This window comes from Sinocyclocheilus rhinocerous, unplaced genomic scaffold (assembly GCF_001515625.1).
Source record: "Sinocyclocheilus rhinocerous isolate Xijiao unplaced genomic scaffold, SAMN03320098_v1.1 scaffold760, whole genome shotgun sequence".
NCBI lineage: Eukaryota > Metazoa > Chordata > Actinopteri > Cypriniformes > Cyprinidae > Sinocyclocheilus > Sinocyclocheilus rhinocerous.
This window is the reverse complement of record NW_015667422.1, coordinates 1,026,482-1,038,608: the sequence shown is the minus strand read 5'-3', so window position 1 is coordinate 1,038,608 and position 12,127 is coordinate 1,026,482. Positions and strand designations below refer to the sequence as shown.

At 37.4% G+C, this 12,127-nt stretch overlaps 1 protein-coding gene across 1 annotated transcript in view; it reads left to right on the top strand.

Moving 5' to 3' along the window:
• The first annotated feature begins 636 nt into the window (after positions 1-636).
• The window catches only part of LOC107733932 (A-kinase anchor protein 13-like), a 72,749-nt gene continuing 61,258 nt past the window's right edge, over positions 637-12,127 (top strand). Inside the window, exons 1-2 of the mRNA XM_016545784.1 lie at positions 637-779; positions 7,590-7,633. Of these exons, the coding sequence (XP_016401270.1) occupies positions 7,601-7,633 (33 nt within the window). The 5' untranslated portion in view covers positions 637-779; positions 7,590-7,600. The remainder of the gene's footprint in view (positions 780-7,589; positions 7,634-12,127) is intronic.

Genomic DNA, 12,127 nt, shown 5'->3' with positions numbered 1-12,127 from the left:
TTAGGGGGGTGAGTGTAACGGAGGCCAGCGAGTAGGTGCTGTGCAGGTAAAACCTCACTCCCTTGATCTCAAGAAACGCACTAGCGACTGACGCTAAAGGCTGCATTCTTTATCCTCCTTGTTAGTGCGCCCGCCTCCCATGCCGGAGACCCACTCGGAGCGAGAACGAGGTGTGGCAGTGAGGACCCGGGAGAGAGGGGTTACACAAAAACGTTCCCTTGAAGCTTATGGTAGTTTCTCAATCTCTGGTGGAATGACCAATTGATCATTTGTATTGATTAGTTATGTGTGTTGTTTTTAGTGTTTCTTGGCCGGGTTTCCTCCTCCAGTTTTTACAATGTGACATCAGTAAGGCAATAGGCTACAGGTAAATGTTGACCCATAAATAGGGTAACCATTCCGTGAGGGAGTAAAGCAGCAGGAGCAAACAGCAATAACCGCAGGTTTTGAGAGCATCAGGTAGGAGAACATTAACCAGACAGGCATCAGACGGCACCGTAAGCAGCAGTGGCCTCTGTTACTCAAGTGCTCTTGGAAACAGACACCTGAGCCACAGCCTCCTCATCCTCCCCCACCCATGACATCACATGGCTCTTATCTGCTGCCAAACACAAAGCTGCATTTAGCTCCCAGTAATCAGCGCTGTGACCTAACTTGCCATGCACTGGAGATGCGTGAAGATTTAGGTGTGCTTTTTTGTATGTTTGATTCACGTAATATGCTGAAATAATGGATCTATGAGCTCTGCTGGACTCAGCTTGGAGTTCTCAAGATCTGAGGTAAGATGTCATACGAGGAGTTTGTTAAAATGTGAGGAGAAATGCATATGAAATATATGTAATAAAAACCTGTGGCATGAGTTCTGAGCCAGGTATAGAGCAAATTGAGCAGTGTGATCGGCAGCAGACAACGAATTTAGAATTTCTTTAAATTTCTTTTTTTCAGTAGTTTAAATGTTTTCGAATGTTACGCAGACCTGCCAACTTGTATGCATTTTGCGTAGCGAGTACGCATTTTAACCTGAAAGTACGCTGGCACGATTTGTCGCTCTAAAATATGCAAAAACCTGGTGACGCCTGTGCACGCATAGTACTCAAATCAAGCAACAGCAAAAGAAGAAGAGTTCGACCAATCAGAACGCTGGGTTCATTCCCTAAATAGCAAGCAGGCATGATTGAGAAATGCGTGAGGCCTTTCATTAAAAAGAGGCCGCAGATCGATAGCAACACAAAATCCCGCTCGATCCCCCCTCTATTCCCGCCGTCTGATTTCTTAAGCGAGCACAGTACAGTAGTCATTAATTTGTGTTTTTTTTGTTGTTGTATTTTTAATTTATTTCTTTAATTTTTTTCGATTTTGCTTTTAAATAATTTCTGTGCGTTTTATTTCTCTCCGAACTGGCTCTGTTTGTGTGTGTCCGTGAGTCTGCGTGCTGAGATGAGGAAACGCCTCCCCGCTTATAACGCAAATTTGAAAACAACACACGCCGTGATGACTATGACTTGTAATGAGAAGCGTTTCTAAACCTGCTGTCCAACAAAAGAGAACATTACAACATGTTTTTACTCCACAACATCAGTTGAGTGTTTGAAATAACTTTTGTGATCTGATGTGGCTTCTTATCACAGAATGTGTCAGAAAATATATTCTATACTGTAAAAAAGGTTATGTTGATAAGCAATGGATTATAAATATACAAAATTATTATGAAAATACCCGAGACGGCTTGAAGAACACCGATAAACTATACATTGTCGCAGTCGAGTGTTTATTGTCTTAATGTTGCGTCATTCAAAACGTTTCTATCTCTTTTAAGTCAGCTACAGCGACAGCTGGATGTCTTTGTCCATATTAGGGATTTCCTGGAACATCAGGAGCTCTATTACTTTTGTGATGCATATGTGGTTTCTGTGCGAGGGCACCCTCCGGCTTCCAGACATTACATGTGTTTATAGCGTGCAATAATGGCCAATCCATAAAAAAATAATACTTCTCTCAAAAGAAATTTGAAGTAGACATAATCCATGTTTTTCTACAGTGTACAGAATTGTACTGGAGTTTTAATTAACGTGAACTGGAGTTTTTTAAAATAGCATTTTAAATCGCAAATCTCCAGAACGCTGACTGTTACTATAGCAACCGGGACTTCTAACGGCAGCTGAAGTGCCATTACTTTACTGATTAGTGATTGGCTCTTTTATTCAGAAGGCGGTGCTTCCTTCGATAGAGCGGCCATATTGAGCGTTGCATTTTTGCCCATTCCGAGTGACACGTCTTGGGTTTTCTATAGTCTTTGACTGTGCTGTGGCTTTGGAGCGTGCGCTATATGGAGCAGAACAGATGCTTTCAGTTTACAATTGTAGCATCCATTGTCCAACTGAACTAAATAGTTTTTATTTCTATAAAAAGCAAAAATACAGTGGGGGCAGTACCGCGGTGGGCAAGTAATGTATTCAGTGTACCGTCGAACACATAGACCACAACAGCAAGCCTAAAAGAAAGTAGAAATAATTTAAAAAAAATGGAAATATAACAAAAATGTCTTTACTATCATAATTGAATGTGTCCTTGAGCATAAATGTCTTTAAAAAATCTTGCTGAGCCCAAGCTTTTAAATGGTAGTGTTTGAGGAATAAAAGTGCTGCTTGTCTTGTCAGGTAGAGATCTGATTAAACAGATGGTTTTCAATGGGTATGTTGATAAATATGCTGTGGTTTTCCAGCTGTAACACTTATCTCATGGTCTTGGACAGAACTGTGGCCCTCATGCTTTGAAGTTTCAATCATTGTTGCTATGGCAATTCAAACAAACCAAATAGTTACACATCAAGCTCCACCTCCACACCTTTCATTTGTGACCCTCCCCCAAAACACACACACACACACTCACTCAAGCATTACTAATGTGGCTTTCTGGAGAACTCCATAGACTACAAACAGTTACAATTTCACTGCAGCTTTTGAACTGCAGTAGATCAGGAACCACTTCAAAACGTGCATTGATCAGAAGGTGTGGTCTTTTCAGGTCAGAGTAATAAAAGAAGCTTTATGTCTCAAATGACATTTAATAGCACTCAGTTTCCACACCCAGAAGGACAATTTATAATTTTGCATTCATAATGACTCGGGTTTATTGTTGACATAATATTGCACTATGACATTCATGACAAATCTTGAGACTCGTGTCACTGAGAACTACTTCATTCACTTTTTCAGTTCTTTGCAGATGTTTATCTGATGTCTCATTTTTGATGCAGGGAGAAACTGAAATTCCTGTTTGTTATACTTCTTTTTTTCCCAGTTAAGCTATATGTGTTTAAACCAAACATGTTTATACTGGCTGATCTTGCCAAGTCTTTTCTCAAATGTAAAAACGAAGCAGGCTCAGTAGTCACGATCAGGTGTCAGTAAGGGACACCAGTATCAGATGTCACTATTGAGTGTTGCTGTTCCATGTGCTTGAAACAAAAACAGTGGTATATACCTGATGCTGTACAATTTTCTGTATAGTACGATCAAGTTTTTGCTCACACAATTGGCAAGCAACTGCACTGAACTTGGTCATGTGGTGTCTGAATAATCTGAATAATGCCTGAAACCCACAAAAATAGTGCCCTACCTATATTGTAAACCTATTTATTTGGCTATTCATACTAGGAGTGGGTGGTATGTCCAACTTAGTTGAATTTGTTTCTTTACTGGAACAGATTTGGAGAAATTTAGTATTATATCACTTTCTCACCAATGAATCCTCTGCAGTGAATGGGTGCTGTCAGAATAAGAGTCCAAACAGCTGATTAAAAACATCACAATAATCCACAAGTAATCCACACCACTGCAGTCCATCAGTTAACATCTTGTGAAGTGAAAAGCTGCATGTAAAAAACAAATTCATCATTAAGACGTTTTTATCTTTAAACCGTTGCTTCCATCTAACATACGAGTCCTGTATCTATAATATTGCTTTCTCCCCTAAAAAGTCATCTTGTCTGAATCAGGAGAGAAATATGTACAAATCAAGCACCGTTTAAAAGTGAAATCCAGTCCAAAACAGTTGGAAACAAATACGTCTGTGGAGGACAACAGGGGGTAGACTGCTTCACTGGGAGAAGTGTTATTATGGGTGGTTAAAATGCCTTAATATTTTTTTTCTTACAAGCACGCAGTTTTTCACTTTTTTAAGATTTTAACTGATGGACTGGAATCATGGGGATTACTTGTGGGTTATTGTGATGTTTTTATCAACTGTTTGGACACTCATTCTGACGGCACCCATTCACTGCAGAGGATCCACTGGTGAGCAAGTGGTGTAATGATAAATTTCTCCAAATCTGATGGAAAAAACAGACTCATCTACATCTTGGATGGCCTGAGAGTGAGTATATTTTCAGCAATTTTTCTTTTTATGGGTGAACTTTTCCTTAAAGAACATGACACCCTGAACAACAAATAATTACCCAATTACCTAAATTTAATTACGTTTTTTAACTTTATTAAGTTTTGGTTTTGTTTTTCAGCTAAAGGAAAACTTTAAATTTGGTGTCGTTAAAAAATAATTTAGTTGTGTCATTACTACTAATACAAAATACTTCCTCATTGGATTAGGTTCTTCTCTCTCTCTTTGTCTCTCTTTCTCTGTATAAGCATATAGTGGTATAGAAGAATCTTTATTGTACTTTTTCATTATTTGAATTTAGCATTTTCTTTCCTGTTGTCCACAAACTTATCAGATCAGACTTGTGGCCCATCTTTGGGTTGCAACCCACCAGCTGAGAACGACTGTCATGTCATATCAGAAACCTCTAGGGTTTATGATAATTCATATTCATCTAACTATCCAGCTAGAATTAGATTGGACTCATATACATATATATTGCGGTCTTTTGTATGAAATTACTCCTATAGTGTGTGCATAATTACTCTGCTTTGTTTAAAAAAGACAGGCTTATTTGATATAGAAATACATTTTAATATAGAGTAGGGGTTTGTTATATCACTTGGGGGCAAAAAAGATTAAAAAGCAAAACAAAAGTAGCTGTTTCTTCAGCAACGTTGTCCGCTAATTAAATTTCACACCTGAGGCACTTATGCAGCCCTGATTATTTCGACACTACCAAGGCCAGTACCTGAGCATGTTATTGCTTGTTTTAAACATTGACTGTGCAGTATTTTGCCGCACAAAAGTTGCACTATGCTGATCACTGAGGTTTACCCAAACTCAAAGGCCTAATAATCTTCTTGGGCCTCCATTCAGAGTCTTGACACATGATAATTATCTCATAATTCAGATAAGCTGCCCCGATTGTTAGGTCAGATCGAATTATTATAATTTGTCATTTTGCAGATGCATGGAATTCGAAAAGACATTGATTGCAGGGTCCTCATGGATCATCATGCGATGGAACGCTTCGTTTGAGGGTGAAACATGCTGATAGGTTTTTCAGTAATTCTCTAGTGCTCAAGCTTGAAATTTAACGTCAAGTTTCGATTATGTAATATTATTACAATTTTAAATAAGGGTTCTCTATTTATATTTTAAAATGTGAATTATTCCTGTTATGCAAAGCTGAATTTTCAGCATCAGTCTTCAGTGTCACATGATCCTTCAGAAATCTGCTGCTATAGAAACATTTCTTATTATTATCAATATTGAAAACATTTATGCTGATCAATATTTTTGTGGAAACCGGGAGGATGAATATAAAGGATCGATGATGTTAACTTCTGAATTGGCCTACAAAAATACATCATCCCTGCAGGTGTAGGGCTGAACAAAATGCGCATAACAATCGCATTCGATTAATCATGCAGCCCTATGCAGGTGGTATAAATATATATACCTATATATAATATGTATATGTACCCAGCTCTACCTCAGTCTGTTCATATAACTGTTTCTAAATGCCCGTGTTGATAAAACTCAGTTTGTCTCCAGGAATTTCCCTCCGTCCTCATGAAGTCAGTATTGTTCATTACTATAAATAAGCAGGTGTCAGAGAAAGAGGTTTCCGTAACCATTTCAGCTGGGAGGAAATCTATATTTGATCTTTGTTATTGTCACATCAGCAAAGTGTTTCAGTGCCTGTGTGTGATGAAACAACTTCCCCTTTTAAATTGTTGCTGGTATTACTCTTTGTGCAATAGAACATTATGAAAAGAAACCCAGAAGAGCCACACCTCAAGGTGGGAAGCCATGTTTCTCCTTTGATGTAGATGAACTCCACGTATTGCCATTTGAAGTATAAGCTTATATAGGTATATATCATCTTACAGCACAGGTGTATTGTAGTGAAATGTTAGACAGCTTAAAGGCAGTTTCACTGGTCATTACTGCATTCAGGTTCAGCCAGGTGTTTCAGTCCTGCACAGAAGAAATCACTAACTAATTCATTAACTAATAATTGCATAGATTATTCATATTCATACGCATTGAAGGACTTCTCACAAAAAATTCTGCCTTATTCACAAAACATTCATACACGTGTATTTATTCTTAACCTAGTTCTAATGTTAATGAATTTGGAGTATTGAGAGACCGTGTACCAATGCAGGGTTACTAATTAGCATGAAATCATAAATATATTCAAATATTTGTATGTATATATAACTGCTAATAAACAGAGAGCACGCTAGTAATATGCATGCTAGTTAATACTGAGAATTGGTCTTTAAAATAAAGTGTTAAAAGCAGCTATAGAGAAAAAAAGAAGTTGCAAGAAAATGTGTGAATGTGTATTTTCTGAGAACAAAACTTATCTTACACAATTTTGCCTCCCAAGTAAATGTGTGCTGATATGTTTTCTTCTGGAAAACAAGACGATGCTGAAAACAAAGTAATTTGCATTGCAAAACCGGATATTAAAGGTAAAATGTAAAGGTTGTGTGAAGAGGGAAGGTAGAGCAATCCGAGTACAAGAGAAGAGGATTAGGATGGGTATTATTAGAGCTGTCTGTTTATCTTTTCACCTTTCACCTTAAATATAGCAGCGCTGTTTTAACCAATGAAAGAATGGCTGGCTGATGTATTGCATGTCAGACTGGTTGTTAATTAAAGAATTAGTTTGTTCTATGAGGGTAAACGGCATAAAAACATCCCCCTCGGTTCGTTCCCCGCGGGGCCCGGTGTGGCCGCACCAGTTGCCCCCCCCCAAGAACGGCCCCGCCTGTCTCTTTCTTTTGATTTTTGCCGTGAAATATGACCAGGACATCATCTTGACATGTTTCGTGAGATTCACCCATGAACTTGGTGTTCTCTTAAACATTTAAACACATCACTTTTCTGGTAATTACAGGCCTGTGAATCAGCAGTGTATTTTAGCATGTCTTGCACTCTGAAGGTGTGAGTCACACTCATGAATATCTTTTAGGCCTGAAGTGCCATTTATCAAACAGCTGTTGTATTGTCAGTAGAGGTGCTAATTTGAATTAGTTCCACATTTGCTGAGGGTATTTTCATGCTCAAACTTATTGAATCATAAACCTCCTTTTATAATTAGGCTGAAAACGGCATCAGTATTCTGGTTGATCTGATGATGTACAGCTTTGTTTGCACTGACTTCATACTGTTTTTTTTTTTTTTTATCTTTTCAGTGTCCAGAGTCATGAAACTTAGTCCTTGTCAAGCCCCATTATATGTAAGTATCATTTATGCTTATTTTGCATTTCTCTTTATTTGCTCAGTCAAATCTATTTCAGATGGAGATGCAGTTTTGTTTCACACACACACAACTAGACAGAAGCATGTGTGTCTGAGTAATTTCAAAAGAAGTGGTGTTAGGCAGCTGCAATTTCAGCAAATATGATCATGCTAGAAATTTGATTTGTTGTCCAGTTACTGTGCTAGTGGACGACCAATCAACCAGGTCAATATATAGGCCAATATTTGGGATTTTTAGGGGTTCACGCGTGTAGCGCTGAAACCCTATTGTAATTGTTAGAATGGCCAAGGATCAGCATTCTCCACTTAAAACTTATCGGGTAGACCAAACTGTAAATTGTAGAGACTTGAAAATTAGAGGGATAGTAGAACTCACATGTCTACAACAGGCTTGCTCATACAGTGGGTACGGAAAGTATTCAGACCCCCTTAAATTTTTCACTCTTTGTTATATTGCAGCCATTTGCTAAAATCATTTAAGTTAATTTTTTTGCCAGATCCCTGACTTAAACCCAATTGAGCATCTCTGGAGAGACCTAAAAATGGCTGTCCACCAACGTTTACCGTCCAACCTGACAGAACTGGAGAGGATTTGCAAGGAGGAATGGCAGAGGATCCCCAAATCCAGGTGTGAATAACTTGTTGCATCTTTCCCAAAAAGACTCATGGCTGTATTAGATCAAATGGGTGCTTCTACTAAATACTGAGCATTTTTCAGTTTTTCTTTTTTAATAAATCTGCAAAGATGTCAACAATTCTGTGTTTTTCTGTCAATATGGGGTGCTGTGTGTACATTAATGAGGAAAAAAAATTAACTTAAATGATTTTAGCAAATGGCTGCAATATAACAAAGAGTGAAAAATTTAAGGGGGTCTGAATACTTTCCGTACCCACTGTATATTCACACATACACTAGATCTTCATATCATATGATCGATCTACTCATTCTGAAATACAAATTTGCCTCTAGGACTACTGCTGTCAATCAAATCGTTCTTTAAATATTTGGGATTATTTAAAAAAAAACCTACTTTGCTGTTTTTTTAATTCAAAAATCAATAAAATCAGTGCAGTACAATTCAGGCCAATAATTAACAAAAAAAAATGTAACCTTTGCATTTGGTCAGCTATAACAGGGTCAATTAAAAATATGGTCTTGATCTAGTGTACCCAAAAGCCTATGAATCCTCAAAGAAAACTCAAAACTTCACAAAACTCTGTAAACTCATGCATCGTATGATTCTAAACAAGTGTAACCCCCCGGGTCCTACTCGCACCTGCTTCGAGTGGGACTTGAACCCGTGTAGATGTGCACTAACAAGGAGGCTAAAGACTGCAGCGCTAGTGCGCCCCTTGAGATCTGGGGCCAGTTGCATAAACTTAGCCTTTATGTTAAGACAGTGTCTTAAGTACGAGTTTGACCAACTAGCAGCCAATAAGTAATCAGTCTTAGTCTTATTTTTGGAATTAACTTAGACTAATCTATGCTTTTATTTAACTGAATTAAAAAAAATTATGAATAGTCTTAAAGAAAAAATTAGATGACTAACTTGTAAATCCAGTCTAAACCTTTTATGCAACTGGCCCCAGGTGAGTGAGGTTTACCTGCACAGCACCTACCAGCTGGCGTCTGTTACACTCACCCCCCTGAGCCTCACTCCCATCTGGGTCACGGCACCAATGTGACCTTTGGCTTTATCTGACTCGGTCCCACCCTTCACCAGGACAAGCACTCTGAATGTGGATGATATTGGAATTAATTTGCAGTCACCCACACACAGAGCAGTAGAAGAGACCGAAAATAGTTAGTCATGTAGTCATGTTAGAGCTCCACCTACAGCATTTTTCCCTAGCTCTGCTGCAGATCGTTCAAGCTCAAGGCAACAGCTCCACCGGCATAACCAACAGAAAGTGCGATCCCATTAACTTAAAGAACCCCCAAACTATAATAATTTATCTCGTTACAAAAGCATGCACAATTTTATTGAAACTGGACAAAAAATGACACTGTAATAGTTATATAAAGGTTTAAAGCACTATATTTCTATAGTAAATTCCCTGAAATTGCAATTTTATTATAATTTATATTTACACATTATAAAATCATTATTATTACATTTAAACTGACGTTTACTCAAAGTTTACCAATGCATTTATACAGACATATCAGTTTTTACAATTATGCCACATTATGATTAAATTTAAACCTGAAAAATGGTGTCATAAACAGCAGACATACAGTAAGCATTTTGTTACCTATCAGTTATTTTAAATATCTATATCTACAAAAAAATGTGTATGTGTGTTTGTGAGCATGCTTAGTGTGTATTAATACAGTATCTATTAAGTCATATAGTTTAACCCTTTCAGTACTCTGTGTGTGCGATCTTATTCTCCATCATGGATGTGTTCTGGTGTCAGCCATACAATTCACATTGGCCTAGACCCTTAACAGCATAGAAGCCATAAAGCCCTTAAAGCGCTTGCTTAAAGCATGCTCCAACATGCTGAGAACTGTTTGCTGAGGGTTTCATAAACAGGATTGAAATGTGTATTTCTTATGGCTTTGTCTTGATTTATGTAAAAATCATCATTATTGGGTTCATTATTAATAGCATCACGTATACATGACGTCATTGCGTGAACAAACTGGTTTATTAAAACAAACTGTCTGAAAAAAACTATTTGTAAAAAAGAACTGGCCTTACCGTAACTAATGTTTACACTGAAAAACAATGCAAAGCAGCACAGCGAAACACAATAATGCATTCTGTGTGAACAACACCTTAGTCTGGAGGAATGATGTTGGTAATGCACCATCAGATACTCCTCTAGGTTAAAAAAATAGGTCCACCTTGAACTGACAATTCAGACAACTTTACAGCTCAAATAACACAAAATTTCAGTGAAACATTCATGTAAGTGCTTTATCAAAAATATAAACTCTCCACCTGCTTTTAACATATACCTTGCCTCATAAGTTTTAATGGCAAGTTGAAATGATCAGTATTATATTTTTCCATTACAAATATCTAAACCGACCTAAAGCAGTATGCATTTTGTTTAGGAAGCAAAATTATGTAAGATAACAAAATCTTTTAGATGTGTTGAAATGTGTGAATTAACACATTTCACATCCTTAATGCATTTTAGGATAAACCTCACTAAAATAAGATAGATTTATGCTTGCAACAAGACAAAAAAAAAAGATTTTCTGAAAACAAGACTTACAAGACTCTTACTTTGCTTCTCGATATTGATATTGATAGGATATTGTGTTTTTTGCATTTCATTTTTTTAGGATAAACCTCACTAAAATGAATTTTATGCTTTCAACAAGACAAAAAAAAAGCTGTCGATGCAGTAAAAAAACAACTTTATTCAATATATATTTTCTGAAAACAAGACTTCTCTTACTTTGCTTCTCAATATTGATATTGTGGTTATTGTGTTTTTCTTTTGAATTCTTTGCTTGATCATGCTGTGCCAGGATGGTCAAGATGCTCAAACAAATAGAGCAAACAGATCACAACAGATGTCTGTCTTATAGTTGTCTGTGCTCATAAAGCTGAAATAGAAGGAAGTATTTCACCACATACATTTTCTGCAATAATATAATCAGAACCCAGTCCAAAAACAGTCTAGCTTCACCAGTCCGCTCAAAGTCTGCTGTCCTTTCAGTCGTCTTCAACACAGATCTTGAAACATCAATCAAATTCTCATTCAGGATAGTGGTGACCCCTGATTGAAGCAATACGGCTAATCTAGATCCCGAAGGGGAATATGACTGTCAGCACCTTACAAGAACAGAAAACAAGTCGAGCTGCGGGAAGGATGTATGACCGGTATTGTGTTACTATCACAAGAAGCCCATCCGACGTACGGAGTACAGTCAACAAAGAGAAGGGATTTTCCCTCCACTGCTGTGAAATCCGATGAGGGTTCAAAGAGACTTATCTTTGTGTTAATGTCTGTAATTAACTGCTGAAACGATATTAGATTATCCAAAGGGCTGAGATAAATGGATACAATGGTGATAAGTGATAGAGGATGGATTAAGACAGTTTTGAGCACAGAAGTATGTGTGACACCCCTTATTGTTTCTTTATTCCCATAGACATCTTTCCTCTCCTGAAATAATTTCAGGAGTCAGTATGCAGCTTAGATTTCCTAAATTCTGTCTGATGGTCAATCGAAACTCACATATCCTATATCTATTGCTTTAACGCAAGGACTTTGCCATGAAACAAATGGTTCTTAAAGGGGTCATATGATGCTGATAAAAAGAACATTATTTTGTGTATTTGGTGTAATGAAATGTGTTTATGCGGTTTAAGGTTAAAAAAACACATTATTTTCCACGTACTGTACATTATTGCTTCTCCTCTATGCCCCGCCTTTCTGAAACGCGTCGATTTTTACAAAACTCATCGGTCTGAAAAAGCGAGGTGAGCTGTGATTGGCCAGCTAT